Below are 18,347 nucleotides of genomic sequence, written 5' to 3' on the forward strand. Positions count from 1 at the left end.
GCTCAATATTTTTAATTGGCAATGTATCATGGCAATCTTTTCATGTGAGCCCACATGGAGTCACCTTATCATTTTTAAATATCTGCATAATATCCCCTGACATGAGTGAAGTAAAATATATTTAATCCATCCCTGGGTCATAAATATTTAAGTCATGTCTTTTTCTATAACATTAACAATGATTCAAGGAACATCGCTTGTACACAAGTCCAATTATTTCTTTAATATAAATTTTCCAGGAGTAGAATTTCTGGGAATGGTACACATATTTTAATTTTAGTTCATGTGCCTAGATTCCTCTTGAGCAAAACTACAACAAATTTTTTCACACCCTCATTGAGAGTTCTTGTTTCCCTACATCCTTACAAACCCAAGCATTTTAACTTTGCAAATCCAATAGGTTGGGGCGGGGGGAGTCTCATTTAACTTTCTATTTCTTTATTAATATATTCGAGAGTCTTCACCTGGCTACTGGATGTCCATTCTTTTTGATTTGACGGTTATAATGTCCTCAGATCATTTTTTATAATGCTGTTTTGCTTTGGATATTGGGAAGGATAACCTTCGAATTTACTTTGATCATTTATTGTATCTTTTTCCTGATAACTTTATATTTTCTGAATATCATTCTTTCTTCTTGTTTCTTTTCCTCTTCCCTGACTTTTGCTTCACTAGTCAAGTTTTATGCCAATTTTTTTAAATTTATATATGACAGCAGAATGCATTACAATTCTTATTACACATATAGAGCACAGTTTTTCATATCTCTGGTTGTATACATAGTATATTCACACCAATTCATCTCTTCATACCTGTACTTTGGATAGTTATGATCATCACATTCCAGCATCATTAATTACCCCTCCCACCCCTCTGCCCTATCTAGAATTTGTCTATTTCTCTCATTATGCCAACTTTTTTTTATAGCTCTATTAAAGAAAATGTTACTTTGAAATATTTTAATTAAAAAGTCACTAAAATAAAAACACATAGAGTGAAATATGTAAAATTAAAAGCAGAAACTTTTAATTCACCTCTTCCACATCCCATTCTTTTCCAGATGTATATGAACTTGCTAGATTTTGGAACTTCTATCGTATGTCAATGAGCATCTCTTTTTATTTATATTTCTACATGATTCGGGTAGTTTCTTTCATTCTGATCCAAAAACTTATATCTCTCTTGAATTCAGGGTCTTTTGTCTTTCTCCCTTTTTTTTTATTGTTTAATCATGCCTTCTCTTTTTTTCCATTCTACCCTCTCTTTTCAGGAAATCCTTTGGTAGGAATCCTTAACTTCCAGAATGGAGCTGCCATCTCTCTTATCTTTTCCCAATCTTAATTTCCATCTCTTAGTCTTTTTATTCTATACTCAAAGGAAACAACCTCTGGAATTGCTGCTCTTCAGAGTCCCCAGTGTGGATTTCGGTGGTGTCCATTCTGTGATTTTTGGCTTTGGTGACTTTTTCTTTTCCCACTGAGATTAGGAGGGGTGGCAACAATCACACTTTCCGTCCTGATGTGCTGACTGGGTTTTATTCTTAGCAGTCTGCTCTGCTCTCTTCATGTCTATCCTTCTGAATCCCCCGGAGAGCATGATATAGATTTTATTTCCCTTATTTTGTATTTAAATATCTCCATTACATATCTGCCCCCTTGTCTGGGTCCCTGGCAATCACTAATCAGAGGATCATTGTTTCATAGCTCCAATCACTGCTCGGAGCAGAAGATTCCTTGCACATCCCAGTGACTTGGAGGACCACTCACTTTCGTAAATGAAAGTCTTTGCTATTTATTTTTTCTTTTAATCTCCCCACATAGTCTTGGGTTAGGAAACAATATCAATAGGTGCTGACAGCTCGCTCAGCAACTATGCAAGTCAATGGTTCTCAAACTGTGAACATTAAAAATACACATGCAAAAAAAAAAATGCCCTGGAGCAGCTCTGGACATCTAAAAATTTTTTCCCCTTCTGGTACAGGGGATTGAACCCAGGGCCTCGCATAAGCTAGATAGGTACTTTACCACAGAGCTCCATGCCCAGCACTTTGGCACCTGCTTCTTCAGCAAGCACTGGAGGAGATTCTGGGACACACCATGGTTTGGGGACTCCTGGTGTGGTTCCCTGAGTTGGCCCTGGCTGCTTTACTCTGAGCAGTTCCTGCTGCTATAGGGATGCCCCCCCGCCCCCGCACCCCCATGTGTCTCAGTGGGAGGGCTCGGGTATATTGTCAGGGACCCCTCTGAATGCTGAGCAGACTGAGACTGGATCCTCTCTCAGAGCTCTAAGACACGGCTGTGGGGTCCTTGGGAGACAGAGCCCCACCTTCTTTAGCAGAACAAGTGCTCTGCCCTGAGTCAGGTCCAGCTGGAGGTTCTACTGCCCCTCAGCTCCCTCCTTGGGTGCTCCCCAAGAAGTCCACTCTTCTCCCTCTGTGATGGGTCCTGGGGGAGCCCAGTCAGATCTGCCAAAGCAACTGGAGGTAGCAGGAAAGCTGGGGTGTCTTTAGAGTTCTCTGCGCTGCTGAGGTGATTTGTCGCTGAGTACTTGCTGTAGGTTAGCAGAGGTACTGCCCTGGTCTTATTGCTTGTGTTGGAAACTGAACAAAAAGCACCCCCCTTTACTTAGCAAACCCCTTCTTCCATGTGGCGCTTATTCTGTACTGAGTTTCTTCCATATGTCCCCTGTCCAATGCCCACCCGTGGCCTCTATTTCCAGTCCTGCCGCCAGAGCATGGCATTTTCCTAAGCTGCCTTTGGGAAGGGCTTTGGGCATGCTAGGCAAGCACTGTGCCACTGAGCTCTGTCCCCAGCCCCTGCCCAGCTACTGTCTTTGATGACTCTACTGGCATCATAGACTGCTCTTGATCAGCTTTGTCATGAATTTGATGCATCTGCTTTATACCTTTTCTGAAATTCCTCAAACTTATTATCTGCTGATAGGAACCATGTATTCCTACATACTATGGGCATGGTGCTGGGGGAGGTTGGTTTGTTTTTGTTTTTTAAATACTGAACTTCATTGAACTTCAGAGTCTTACTGTTCCCCTCCTGGACCATTCTTCCCCTGGGCTGTTTTTCCTTCTCATTCATGTCTCCTTGTCATTGGTGTCCCTTCCTCAGGGAAACTTTCTGTGACTGCCCGATTTAAAGTGGCTGCTCATTCCCCCAGTGAGTTGTCGGGGGGTGCGTGGAGAAAGGATGTAATATTAAATAACTCATCAAAATATAAAATCACTTGCAATTAATTTAGCATCTAAACCTCTATCTGGCACTTAGTAGGCACTCAAAAGTGCAGGTTGGATGGCTATGGATAAGTGAGTGATTCTTCCTTTGGTCATTCATTGGTATTCAGAAAAGAAGGAGAACTAAAAGCCTAATTCACTGTGATAAAATGAATTTCCTCCTTTGTTCTTAAGTCAGCAAAGAAGCATGCAATACTTTGGGGCAATGATGGTCACCTGGCTACTTGGTTGATCCCAACCTATTCGGCACTTTACCCCTAGGAGGGGCTGCCTGCCCTTAAGAGCCCTCCAGTTCTGCTCTTGGCATTCAGTCTCTAATTTAATATCTAGCCTAAGACAGCTGCAGGTCCTGTCCACCTATAAGCAGCATCTAGATGCAAGCAAAAATGTAGTCCTGATTCTTGTCCCCACTCAGGCGCTGGCAGTGGTGCTGGTGGAAAGACGGAGTGTGGGCCCAGTGCCAACATCTCACTTCAGCCCCGCCCATGAAGGAAAGGCTGAAAATGACTGATAAAACCATCAAAAGGTTAATTTTTTCTCTTGGTTTAATGCAACACATAAGTACGGAAACCTACTCTGTGCTGTGTTCTGAGCAAGAAGTCCTCAGAACACAAAGGTAGCCAGGTAAATAAAACCTGCTCTCCTCCACCTGGCACTAGAATTCCTCCTCGCTTGGCAAAGGGCATTAAGCCACCAGGGGGCAGAAAATCGTCCCTGTGGGTAGGGGTGTCGGTAGATTCAAACAACAAAGGGAGACCGAGTGCTGTGCCAAGGGAGAAAACGAGACAGGTGCATCTTCTGTTCCTGGGGGGGGGAGAAGCCGGAATGATGATAGAAACCAGGTCTGTGTGCAAGGCCAGGACTGTTCCAGCATCCAGTGACCAAGGGCTTTGCAAAACTAAGAGTGTCGAGTATGTGACTTTGTACACTGTCAGCTGCCAGAAGTGCGATGTGTGGCCCCTTTTTAAGAACCAGGAATTTCAGTAAAGACCCCCCCCCCACCCTCCCAGACACTGTGGGTGAAGAAGGGCGCTGGTGGATGTGGGTCCAGGTGTGTGGACGAGGAGAGGCAGTGGGGGGGACAACAACTCCACTGGGAATCCGGGTTCATCTGAGCTGGGCTTGAGCTTCTCCTGAGCTGCAGAAGGTCCAGGTAGACTCACTGCAGCGTCCAGGGCCTGGGACATTGCAGACAATGTCTGGATTCTACAGAGGTGAAGGACACACTGACTCTGCTGGGGGAAGCTTACAGTCAGCACAGCAAAGGACAAAAACCACAGTGCAAAAGAAGGACAGACAAAATAGTGCAGGGTGTGATATAAATAAGAGGACATTGTTCTTGGACCTCTTCTCAGAGAGGCTATTGGATCCAAGAGTCCAAGAATAAGAAAGCAGATATTCAGAGGGAATACAAGGCTATCTTATGCTTTGATTGAACCTAGGAGTGCTTTACCACTAAGCTACCTTTCCAGTCCTTTTTTTATTTTTTTATTTTGAGACAGTGTCTTGCTAAATTGCTGAGGCTGGCCTCAAACTTGCAATCCTCCTGCCTCAGCCTCCCAAGTTACTGGGATTATAGGCAGCAACCACCATGCCCAGCAAGAAGATCACTAGCAAATTATACCTCAAGTCTATCCAATGAAAACTCTGAGAAATAAAGTCTAATTAAAGAAAATAGTGATAGCAGGAGCTTATCATTGAGGAAAGATCAGCCAAAAGTTGGCAGATGGCAGCTGGAGAGAATTTTTCAGTCTAAACATCACCAGAAGAGCATCCTGGGAAGGCCTCTGGGATGTGTTTTGGGTGGTGTCATTAACCAGATGGTGGGTCTAATGAAAACCTGGTGTTGCCAGCAGAATTGTGGTTTGCAATTTGCTCTCTGCAGTTGACAGTTTCACTCTCCCTCTCTGCTGGGTGTCAAGCACTTCAGCAGAGGGCTTCAAGGACGCTGGCTCGTCTAGCTTGGCCAGAGGCTTCCGCTCCCAGCCAGCCGGACCCACTGAGAGGCAGAGATCATCCCAAAGCTGCCCGGGCACAATGAGTTTGGCAGAACTATTAATCCAGGATATTAGTCAAGCCCCTTTCTATGGTAGTCAGTCCCCGAAAATGGCCCCATCAATGACTCCCTCTTTGTATGCATGTGCTCCCCCTGATGTTAAGGGGACCCCTCCTTCTCTTTTCATCTGGACTGATCCTGGTATCTTATTCAACCAAGACTGCAGCAGAAGGGACATTCTAAGAACCTTATGACTTCTACTCTGGACATGTGAAATATTTGCTCTGGAGACATTTCCTCCTGGAACCCATCTGCCATGTTATGAAAAGCCATTGGGGAGGCCATGTGTAGACGTTCCAGTCAACAGCCTGAGCTGAGCTCTCCACCAGAAACCAACAGCAACTGCCAAGTGTTGAGCCCTTTGGAGGTCCAGTCTAGGCCAACCTTCAGATGACCCCTTCCGACTTCTGACTACATCTATATGAAAGACCATAAATCAGGACTTCCCCGTACAGCCCAGTCGACCTGGGATAGTGAGAGCAAGTCATAAATTACTGTTCTAAAAGCTTCTGGGTTTCAGGATAGGGTTTGTTTTTTTTTTCATAGGAAGAGATAACTGGACCACTCCCCATTGAAGTATTCAGGCCCCTCTGGCTGTACTTGGAGTATTACTAAAATTGTGATTGTTTCTTCATAGTATTGGCCTCAGATGGGGGTATTGTATATTTTTTTTCTTAAAGAATTATTTCTTATTTCATAATTTTTCTAATAACTTGTCTTAATCCATTCAGACTGGTATAACAAAAGTACACCGATGTGTGGAGTTCATATGCAAAAGAAATGTATTGCTCACTTCTGGGATCTGGGAAGTCTAGCATCAAGACGACAGCTAGTTTGGTGTCTGGTGAGGGCCCACTTCCGAGTTTGTAGATGGCAATCTTCTCACCGGGACTCTATATAGCAGAGAGCTCTCTGTGGTTACTTTGACAAAGATGCTAGTCCCATTTCTCATGACCTAATTACCTTCCAAATCCTCCCCCTTTTAATACCATCATACTAGGGGTCAGGGTTTCAATAAATGAATTTTGGAGTGACACAAAATTCAATCTAAAACACTCCTGACCCCCCCCACCCCCGATTGATAAACTCCAGCACACAAAATACATTTATCCCATCTCAACAACCCCCCAAAGTCTTGTTCTAATATCAACTCTAAGATTGAAGATCCAAAGTCTCATATAAATATCATCTAAAGCAGATATGGGTGAGACTCAAGATGCAATTCATCCTGAGGCAAATTCCCTTCTAGCTGTGAACCTGTGAAACCAACAGGTGATCTGCTTCCAAATTCCAGTGGTGGGAGAGGTATATGATAGACATTTCCATTCCAATAAGAGAGAATTAGGCAAGAAGAAAGGGGTAATGGATCCCAAGTAAATCCAAAATAACAACAGTATACCTCAACTCTCAGAAGTAATCCTCTTGGGCCACTTATCCAGACCCGCTGACCCTGGTCTCACCTCCTCAGTGCTCCTAGCTAGAGTGGTGTCCCCAGGGCTTTCCTGGCTGACGCTCTGCCATCCAGGACTACCTAGGTGGTAGTGTGATCTCCATAGCTCTATGGGATGCCCCCACAGCAACTCTGTGCTGGGGGCTGTTCTAGGTACAGCCACATGCAAATCTCTGCAAGGCCCCCACCCTCGAGGCACTGAGCCAAGGGCATCCAGGCCTGCCTGAACTGGGGGTAACTGCAGTTTTTGACACTGTCCTCCCCACTACACCTCATACCCCTGGCACTCTGGGCCGGTGGTGGGAGTGGTAGCCCTAATGGCCTCTGAATTGCCTTCATGGTCATTCTTCCATTGTTTTGAAGAATAATTGCTCCTGGCTTCTTTATCAAATGGTCATTTGGCTACAGCATGAGTGGCCTCATATTTGCAATATTGACAGGCTGAGAATTTTCCAAATCTTTAGGTTCTATTTCCTTTCTGCTTAACAATTCCCATCTCTAAGTCATTTCTCTCTTGTGCCACTGTACAGTCAGGAGCCAAGCTGTGCCTTCAGCACATGGCTTGGATATTTCCTCTGCTAACCATCCAGTTTTATCACTCACAGGCTCTACCTTCCACAAGACACTAGAATACAGTACAAACACAATTCCGCCAAGTTCTTTGCCACTTTATAACAAGAATCTGCTTTGCTCCGGTTTCCAATGGCACATTCCTCGTTTCCATCTGAAACGTCCTCAGAATAGCCTCTCCATCCTTCTTTCTACCTACATCACTTTCAGTATTACTCAGATATTGCTGAAGGAAATGGAGGCTTTCTGTCCACAGCTCTTCTCTTTTCTTTCTGAGCATTCACCACACTTACCTGGAAGGTCCATTCTCGGCAACAAATACGTCTAAACTTCCAGCCTCTCTCCATCGTCCCGTTTTGAAGCCACTCTCTCATTTTTAGGTATTTGTTGGATCAGCTTCCCACTCCCACCCCCAATTTCTGTCTTAGTCCATTAGGACTATTAATAAAAATCCTATAGACTGTGCGGCCTACACATACTGTGCATTTATTTCTCACAGTGCTGGGACCTGGGAAGTTTAAGATCAAGGCACAACAGATTTGGTGTCTAGCGAGGGCTCGCTTCCCGGTTCAGAGAGGGCCATCTTCTTGCTCTGTCCTCCATAGTAGAAGAGTAAGGGCGCTCTCTGGGTCTCTGGTAAGAACATTAATTCTGCTCATAAACCAATCACCTCTAAGGCCATGCCTCCTCAGATCGTCAAATGGGAGGTTAGAGGAAGAACACAAGTGAGCTTAAGGAAGAACACAAACATTTTTGTGTTTTGCAGATAGCTTGCATTTCCCCCCAGGTCTTAGTTTAGACATCAAATGAGGGGACCAGAGTAGAAGGCAAAATTGTAAAATTGGGGGGAGAAAAAAAGAATAGACTTTGGAGGCAGCCAGACCTGCACTCCAATTCCAGAATGTTATAGCTCTGTGGCCTTGGGCAATCAGATGTCTTGTGGACTCTGGACATTTACGTATCTACCTCCTTGGCTTATACTGAGATGCAATGGGGCCCTGTAAAGCCCTTGCACCACACCTAGCCCTATGCCAGACCAGGAGAAACGGGCATTTTTATAGATGGCTGCTTCCTCTGAATCTGGCCTCCTCATTTCCAGTTTGGGAAATTTCCTCTATGCTCATTAGCTGGGAGATCAGCTGGAAGGAAATTCAGGCTCCCTTGGAGAGCCACCTGTCTTCTCCATGTGTTGGTTTGAGATGCCCAACAGGAAGAAGGAATTTGATGAGATTCACCGAGGACAAATAAAAGTTAGAAAAAAGGCATCCAGCTAGTGATTAGAAAATGCTGTCAGGATAAGGACACCTCAGCCACATCACCATATGCATTTTTTTTTTATTGATTTCCTTTTAGCGTTGAACGCTGGCCACGTGCAAAGTACTAAGGGAGAATACAAAGACACAAAGGACTCACAATATAGCTGGAGAGGCAATGACATAGCCCTTAAAAAGCTAAATGACGATACAAAGCTGTATGTAATAAAAAATAGGTCACAGGGGAAGCATTTCTACACAACAGATGTGGGGTCGTGGATGGCTTGCTTGATTTTGTCCATGTAAAAGTTATTGTACCAGGAATGGATATTGTCTGGGAATGGATGTCAAGAGATATTTAAACTTTTAGAATTATAACCATAAGAGACCATTCAATAGTAGCAATGCATTCATATCTATTCTTTTTTTAAATTTTAATTTGTTATATATGATAGCAGAATGCATTACAATTCATTTTACACATATAGAGCACAATTTTTCATCTCTCTGGTTGTACCAGATCTATTCTTTTTTTTAAAGAGAGAGAGAGAGAGAGAGAAATTTTTAATATTTATTTTCCAGTTTTCAGTGGAAACAACATCTTTATTTTATTTTTATGTGGTGCTGAAGATCGAACCCAGCGCCCCGCAAACCCAGTGCCCCGCGCATGCCAGGCAAGCACGCTACCGCTTGAGCCGCATCCCCAGCCCCACCAGATCTATTCTTGAGCCTTAAAGTGGATGATGTTAGAAATACCCAAGTAAAAAAGAAAAGATATGCATAGAGAAATTGGATCCAAAAAATAGTTAATAGAAGAGAATCTCAATGGTCAAATACTACTGGAGGTGGGGGGACAAGAAGAAGCAGATGTGGAGGGTACAATAGAAAGAGGATTGAGAATAATGGGTCATTGAGGGAACTCAGGTATGCTAGGTTGAACAGCATCACCCAGTTCTGTGTCTTTCCTAGAACCTCAGCCTCTGACCTTTTTTTGTAAAGGAGGTGGTTGCAGATGAATTAGTGAAGATGAGGCCATGCTGGGGTGGAGTGGGCCCCTAACTCAATATGATTGGCGTCTCCATAAGAAGAGAAAACAGAGACGCAAACACACACAGAGCAGATGTCAAGCACAGGAACACAGGGAGGGCCTGGGTGCTGACAGAGGCCTGGGCATGAGAGGCATCTACAAGTGAAGGAATGCCAAGGGCTGCTGGCAGCATCCGCAGTGGAGGGAAAGGCACGGAACAGATTTCCCCCTCGAGTCCGCAGAGAGCGCACAGCCTGCCAACACCTCGATTTTAGATTTCTAGCCTCCAGGACTGTGAGGCGATAAATTTCTGCTGTTTTAAGGTTGTTAGTCCTTTGTTCTGACCGCCCTAGGAAGCTAATACATCAGGGTATCTGGTCTCCTCGGACCCTCTGGTTTCTCCTGAAGAGTGACCTTGAGCCCTTCTAAACATCTCTGGTTTCTAGTCCTTTCTCCCTGTTTATACCTATCGTGACAGTCCAAGATTTCTGGCCTGCTTCCAAAATTGCCCTTTTCCCACCCACCACTCAGGAATCAGGTGGGGTGAGTGTGGACACTCTGCTTTGGTATCAGAAACTGATGACATGGGTGGAAAATGTGCATGTATGAAATAGTCACTAGGAAAACTGAGTCACTGCCCAGTGTGGTGGCACATGCCTATAATCCCAGCTGCTCAGGAGGCTGAGGCAAGAGGATGGCGAGTTCAAAGTCAGCCTCAGCAAAAGCAAGGTGCTAAGCAACTCAGTGAGACTCTGTCTCTAAATAAAATACAAAATAGGGCTGGGGATGTGGCTCAGTGGTCAAGTGTCCCTGAGTTAAGTCCCCAGTACCAAAAAAAAAGAAGAAGGAAGAAGAGGAGGAGGAGGAGGAGGAGGAGAAGGAGAGAAAGAGAGGAAGGGAGAGAGGGAGGGAGGAAGGGAGGGAGGGAGAGAGGAAATGGAGTCACTCTCCACTTCTGGTTCTCTGGGCACAGCCTTTGATCAGGTGCAGATGCCACCAGTGTCGTCCTGCAGAGCTGGACTCCTTGGTTGGTGAGGAGCAGATAGTTGTGTCCATGGCATGACCTGGGCAGAACGGCATGGTGCCCTGCAGTTTTCTGGGGCCTCAGTTTGCTTTTAGCATCAACCCCAGGGGCATTTCTCTATTTTGGTCACTTCGAAAGTTACTGAGTTTGATTAGTTCTGTGGCTTGCATTTGAGAGAAAACAGAAGCTTTTCTTATAAAAGTCTTATAAAAGGAAGGCCCAGCCTGGTTCTTCCATGGAATTTCCCATTGTTTACAACCCTGATGGACCCTATTGAGCTCTGCCTGGAAATGCAAGTTCACAGCCAAAGCCTCGATGATTCCCAGTGATCTATTGGTCACTGTCCTTAGAAGACATTGCTTCTGCCAGTTACATCTGTTGATACAAAAATAGTTGGGTCTGGGTGGCTTAGATGTAGAGCAATGTATCCAATACAGTAGCCACTGGCCGCATGTAGCTATTTAAATTTAAATTATTTAACATTAATGTAGCTTAAAATTTAGTTCATCCATTATTCCAGCAACTTTTCAAATACCCAGTGCCACCTGTGGCTAGTGGCTACCATATCAGAAAGTACAGATATGGAAGATCTCTACCATCACAGAAAATTCTCTGGAACAAATCTAGTCTAGGCTTTTCTAAGCCTTCCAACAAAAATTCCCTGCCTCCTTTTTTACTACATGAAATTTTCTTTGATAAATATTAAGAATATGTCAATTCCATAGTAAGAGGAAAGTTGATTTTATTCACTTACTGTTAGAGATCATAAAAAAATATGGGTCTATTTCTAAAAGAGGAAAACTATTTATTGGTAGACCAATGTCTTCCCAGTGTTAATGTGGTTGGAAATCACCTAGGGATCTTGTTAAACTGTAGGTTCTGATTCAGCGGGTTTGGGTGGGGACATATAATTCTGCTTCTGGTCTGAATGACAACCTTCTTGCTGTAGGAAGAGTCAGGAGTAAATAAACCTTGGGTGGCAAGACAAATGCTGAAGGAAATATTCTCATGGCCCATCACCAAAAGAGTAAGACCGGTCCCTGCTCCTTTAGTGTGAATGTGAATGACAGCCACGCTGAGCTACCAAGCAGAGCAGAGTTAGGGCCACACTCAGGAACCACACTGTCAGATTTGATTCTTGACACTTAGCTGTGTCTCCTGAGGCAAACGATCACTGGACCTAGGTTTCTCTGTCTGGAAAATGGAAATAATGCTAATACATATTTCACAGAGAAGTTGTAAAATGTAAAATGCAGATGTGATACAGTCGCAGATGTAAAATGCTTAGAACACTGCATGTTAGGGCTAAACCGATCTGTGAATGCACCACTCTCTTGCTTCCAAACAAGTGAATGTGGTTTATTCAGGATGAGTCGAAGCATTGCTGACCAGTCGTATCACTCAACTCTGAACAGATGCTAATTTCTCCTTGGTGGATTCAGAAAAGAGCAAGAGATATAGGGGACAATATTTTGATGAAAGGTTGGATTCACAAAACATCCAGGATTGTAGTGAAAGTGAAAAAAAAAAAAAGATAGAACCAAATGTTGGGCCCATGATTGACAGGAGTAGTCCAGGAAGGGCCAATCAATTGGTGGTGTTACATCTCTAGGAGACAGCAGCCACTTGGAGGACACCCCGATGACCCTCACTACCCACTGCCCTTTCACATGCCTTCTTTAAAGAAACTTCTTACTGTGATTACTGTTGTTGTACAAAAGACTGCATTTGGAAAGTGTTCAAGTCTCATAGAATCTGTGGCTTAAATACATCCCTTCAATTTTAAGTTGTTGAACTAAATATGGTACAGGATTTTGCCAGGTATTGATAATTTTTTAAACCTTCTCTTTCCACCCCAAAGCAAAGAGCCCAGCCAGCAACGAGTAAAAAGATGGGGTTTCTCTTTCGATGAGATACTGAAGGACCAGGTGGGGCGGGACCAGTTCCTTCGATTCCTGGAGTCCGAATTCAGTTCAGAAAACCTCAGGTAAATCTCTCAAAAGTTTAAACTATCCCTCCAAAGGTGTGTGAAGGAATCGGCATAATCAGTCTCTCCACCTCTTTTTCTCAATTAAAACATTATTAGGATTCATGTTCAAATTTCAACTAATCTGCCTTAGGTTGAAATAGAAAAGAGAAAATAAAATATGTAACTCTGTGATCACCCATAATAGCATCTCTACCAACAACAGCATTTTTTAGTTTCAATTTGATGACATTTGTTCAGCTATCTGGAAACTTGTCTTTGATAATAATTAAATCCTCAAATGGATTTGGTGACACCATCGATTAAGGAAAACCACAGAATCATGGAATTTCAGAGTAGACAGGCAGCTCCGATGACCTCTTCCCCCAAACTTCCCATCCCAGGCCAAAGCCCTGAAACTCTGAAAAGTTAAATAAAAGAAAGGAGTCAATGGGCTTGTTTTAGAATTTCAAAAAGCCAAAGTAAATATCATTCAGTAACGGGAGACATAACTACACAGTCTAATTGAAACATGTTTTCCCCCCATTTGGGTGAGAATTCTATCAATTCCGTGTGCTGTTTGCTTTGATCTGATGCCACTGAGAATATCTGATTATTTCTATTGGTCAATATCTAATACCTTGTGAGGGAAATGTGTTGATAATTCCTACTTAATAGAAGAAAAAAATAAAACATCCAAAATATAGGGTCTAATGTGAGAGGAAGAAAAGGGCATGCATTAAAAGAAAGAGGGTTCTTCATCATGAAAAATTGGGGAAGTTTTTGTTTATCCAGCTTCTTATTATGTCAGATCAAAAATCAGAAAGACACCAAATACAGTGGCACATGCCTGTGATCCTAGCAGCTTGGAGGCTGAGGCAGGAGGCTGGCGAGTTCAAATTCAGCCTCAGCAAAAGCGAGACACTAAGCAACTCAGTGAGACACCCTGTCTCTAAATCAAATACAAAATAGGGCTGGGGATGTGGCTCAGGGGTTGAGTGCCTGAGTTCAATCCCCGGTACCCACCCCACCAGGAAAAAAAAAAATCAGAAAGACTCATGGAAATGTGACTTATCTGAGACCCCTTAGTGATTTTAGCAAACTGGTGACTTCTCAGTGGATAAGATGGAAATTTCTCTCTCTCTCTCTCTCTCTCTCTCTCTCTCTCTTTCTTTTTCTGTCTCTTCTTCATACTAAGTTCTCTTTAATTAAAGGTTTATTTCTAATATTACAGTGCTATTTTTTGAAAAAAGGGTTTTATTAATTTTAAAATTTTTTTACTTGAAAGCTCAGAGCATATACTGTGGGCAAAAGATTGTCCTGCCCGATGTCAATGTGCAAACTCCATGATGTTTATTTGAAGTTAGAGACCACTTCTGTCCCTTACATCAATCAGGTGACATTTATGACACATGTACGCCACAACAAGTCCCATCAGAGCCTCTGGAGGGATACAAGACAGCCAAGATGTGTGATCTTTGCCTGCCATGACCTTGTAGGTCCTTGATAAAAAAAATTACAAGAAATTAGTAAATCATTAAATGGATATAAATAAGTGTAAACTCTAAAACCCTTTTGCAAGTAAGTAAAGGAGAGAAGAATGGATGCAGACCAGGCAAGGCAAATCGTAAGCTAGACTTTGAAGCACACACAGGATATCCACAGACAAAGAAGAGGCAGGGAGAATATTCTGTTAAACTGGGTGTTGGAAGTACCCACAGTGGCAGTGGGATTGCCCACACTGTGACGTCCTGGGGTGGGGGGGGTCAACAGATGCCACCCAGCGGTCTGTATGCTGTCTTTCCAGCATCCCTGTGCCTGTAATGAATCAAAGAAGGGTGAGTACCTTATTTTCAGGTTATGACACAAGAGGGCCACCTACACCCTTACAGAGAGTTTGAAGAATGACCACAGGGTCCTGGTCATCATGAGGGTCCCAAGAACATCTGCTTGCTTAGCTGTTGCCTTATCCTGTGTGGAGCATTCGTACTGAAAAGCCAAAGTATAGCCAGGGCCATGAATCAAATCAGGAGAGTTTCACCAAATATGCAGGACACTCAGGGCCCCGCATGCACCAGGAGTGTGCCCCTGGCAAGGGTTCATGGCTTCCTCCGGCCATCACCACTTGTGCCTCTGCCAGCTCCCTCCTCCATGCCAGGAGGGCTACATTTAATCTTGGGTGAAAGAATGTGCGTGTGCTTGTGGGATTCTGCTGGCCCCCAGCATGCATGCATAAATCCAGACTTAAAGAGGGTCGCCTCTGATCCACAGCAGGAAAGAGGATAAGGAAAATAGAAGAGCAGAGAGAAAAAGTATAGCCCAAGAGCTCTAAAATCCTCTCTGGTGGCCCAAATTCCTTTTTTATGATATTCAGCATAATTGGATACAGAGAGGAAAGCTCAGTTTTAAATCACACAACCTTAGGACCCTTTAGTCACTTGTCACAAAGCAGTTTTCTTCTCCTTCCTTCCGTGTTCATTCCTTCAACCACGGATGCTGTCTTAGCACCTCCCATGACTTAGGACCCAAAGATTCAGAGCTGACCACGTTTTACCCCTTGCATGGGTAACGCGACTTGGAGATACTGCCCATCCTTTGTGTGGGCTGTGCTGGGGGTTTCCCTTCTCCCCAGGACTGGTCAAGAGCCAGGTCCCTGGCATCTGAGCAGGCAAGGAAACAGAGGGACTGACCAGACCCAGCTGGACCCATCGCAAATGAAGTCCCCTCTCCACCTCCATCTTCCTGGGCTCACTTACATCTCTCAGCAGAAGATGCGCTTAGATCCTAACACTGACACTGCACCTGGAGGGCCAGTTAAGTAGCCAAGTGTTGAATTTGTATCAGAATTTCAGAATGAGGAACAAAGGAGCCCCAAAGTGTCACCTGGATCTTTTAAGGAAGACTTGATGTGATGGAAAGTCCTTCTGATCATTTTCTTCTGGGCAAGTCTGTGAGATGAGCTGTCATCTCCAGATGACAAGAGAGGAGACATGGCCAGAGCACATTTTGCTGTGGCCATCTGTGGTGGGGACTGCCGCTTTTTCTCCTTTGCTAACCCACCCTGAGCTGAGTACACAACTCCATGTGCATAGGGTGGTCCCCTGGAGACAGTTGTCACCTAAGTGCCTTTGGACTGTATGTCGCTTCCCACCCACCAGGCAAGGTCCTCAAATCTCTGAAGAGGGGAGCTAGGGAGCGCCACTGAGTGGATGATTTACTCCTTCTCTAGATTCTAGAATGGGTGGCTCCTTGTCACCTGTCCCAGCCCCATTCTATATCCCTGACACAAATTTTTTGTCCTCCCTGATTTGACATCTCTTGCTGCTTTGGCGAGGCATGAGTTAAAAAATCAAAACCTGCAGCAAAGAGCGTCCCCTGTACATTTTTTATGAGCTGTAACGTCTCCTGAGAGAGCGTGGTTGTTCTTCTAACCTACAGATTGATGATCCTAGTTCCACACCGTGTCGGCTGAAGGGAGAAGCAATTAAAAGAGAGCACGGGGGGCTGCCAGGTTTGTCTCGAGAGCCATCTGCAGCCGTTACCCCAAGTCCTAGGAAGACCTCAGAAGGTTCACTAGGGCCAGCGGGATCCCCCACTAACCAAATGCATAAGTCAGAACCAAATGACTCCCACAGCACCTTGACCTCTGCAGCAGCCCAGCCAGTGCCCAGTGAGCACAGCTCAGCCTGGTGATGGGGTTGCCCATGTGGGCACCCCAGGATCTCACCCCAGCCAAGGAACTGAGCTGAAGTTTCATCCATTGGTCTGAGTCCCTGGTTGACCAGCAGAGGGCACAGAAACACTTCCATCTGCCGCGGAGTTTGCTTTTCTCTGGGAACCAACCCCAAGCTGTGTTTTCCAACACACAAAAATTCTAGTTTGTAAAAAGATAGGGAAGCTGGAAACCGCGGGCTGCCAGACCGCCTGGCAGGAAGGAAAGGGATCAACAGCTCGTGGTCCCTCTCGCCCCGGCCAGCCTCGGGGAGAAGATCCCGCTCCTTGCCCGCAGCTAGGGAGAAAGGAGGCCACCTGAGGCAGCCCTTGGACTGTCCCATCCGTGCACCGCGTGGCTTCATCCCAGTGGTTTCTGAGCCTGGCTGCCTCTCCCCCAAGGCTGTCCCCTCTCCGTCGCCTGCTGCGTTCATTTCTAAGCCATTGCCGTGGACTGAATGCCTGCACACAGATGGCTTCCCACTGCTCTGGTGACTGGTAGGGACCCGAGGGGGCGAGGCAGGACAGGTGGTCTCCCTGATACCCTGGAGCCCTTGTGGCCTGCCAGTCATGACGGCCCCTCTGCTGGCAGCCGTGGGGGCTTAGTGAAGGATGGGTGGATTTGAGGCTGCTGCTGGCATTTGACTCCCTGCTGCGTCCTTGGAGGAGCGGTACCTGCAGGCTTTTGATAAGAGCCGCCGCTTCGCAAGCCTCAATGGGCCTCGGTTCCTCGGTGGATGTGCAGAGAGAAGCTTTTGTGGCTCTTTGCCGGGAGGTGGGGGGGACGTGTGGCCTGAGCGGGGAGCTGTGGGGTGGGAAGACGGCAAACACAAACCAAAGCCTGTTCTGAATTTCAAATTGACACAGAGGTTCTTCGAAGCCATGACGGTAAACACATACGGGATGTCAGGATGCTGTTGTGACAGCATTTTCTCTGTCACCTGGGAGGGACAAGGCAGGTCATCTCCAAGGCAGACAGAAGGCTGGGCTGTGTCCCTGTGTATGCAGGCAGAGAAAACTGCTGCCTCGGGATGTCACCCCTATGCCCTACCCCTCCCCTTCTCTTTACCCCCTCCTCTCTCTCTCTCCTCCCCCACCCCTCGCTCCTCTGAACAGTCTGTTGTTTCTTCTTGTGCTTTTTTTTTTTAATTCATGGTCCTCTCTGATGGAGGGAACCTTTATATATATATATATAAAGTTGATTAAATTTGATTCTGACATTTGCCATGACATCAGCTCCAGACCTTCCTTATACCCAGCTGAGTAGATGGCATTGATGTGGCTCCCACAGAATTCTGTACAAGAGACCTCGAGGCCTCAGGAACTACAGGGAGTCTGTGGGACTCAAGCTGCTGGGGTCCTCGGGCCTTTCCAGCAGGGCTCCATTGCTCTTCCTCACAGCAGACTGCAGCAAGGGACAGAGGTGACAGAAGGAGACATCCCACATGACATTGATGGAGGAGGCAGAAAATCACCCTGTGTCATCCATTTGTGTGAGAAACTGCAGAGCAGAAGGGAAGGGAGGGACCCTGACCGGGGAGTGGCTTGCAGCTAGGATTCATCCTGGAGGGGCTCCGGGAGGGGAGTGGCTCTCCCCTGCTCCAGTCTGTGCTTGAGGCCTCCCTGGCTCGGTCTTCAGTGAGTTGCCTGTGACCCTCCTCCCAGTCCTTTGAAAAGCTAACCCTGGGCCTTCTTCTTTAGCTCAGGACTTCCAGCATTGCTCACCGGCCAGTCAGAGAAAACCTCTTAGGGCCTTTGTGGCCAGATGATCATATTCACCTCCAGGTATCCCGGCTGTCCCTCACCTCATGGCAGACCTTAGAGGTGGACGGAAAGCCCTGAGGAAGCCCCAGGATGGGCCTGAGAAGTGGAAGAGATGGAGGAGTTCCAGAGACCCACCTGAGCAATGGGCAGGTTAACACTCCTTGCAAAGCCCTCTGGACTCTGGGTAAGAGAACTATTGTTCTCCTCTCCTCTGGGAGCCAGAGGACCAGTGGCACCAAGAACCAGTGGCAGAAAGGAGAGCTGGTGTTGAAGGACAGGTGA

General features: G+C 45.6%; 1 protein-coding gene across 2 annotated transcripts in view; it reads left to right on the top strand.

Annotated features, from left to right (window-relative positions):
- Positions 1 to 18,347, top strand: part of RGS6 (regulator of G protein signaling 6) — a 573,006-nt gene that overhangs the window by 511,011 nt on the left and 43,648 nt on the right. For both annotated transcript variants that reach the window (XM_081289462.1, XM_081289463.1), the window contains exon 14: positions 12,486 to 12,611. In XM_081289462.1, the coding sequence (XP_081145588.1) occupies positions 12,486 to 12,611 (126 nt within the window). The remainder of the gene's footprint in view (positions 1 to 12,485; positions 12,612 to 18,347) is intronic.

This window comes from Spermophilus citellus, assembly GCF_964194105.1.
Source record: "Spermophilus citellus genome assembly, chromosome: 4".
NCBI lineage: Eukaryota > Metazoa > Chordata > Mammalia > Rodentia > Sciuridae > Spermophilus > Spermophilus citellus.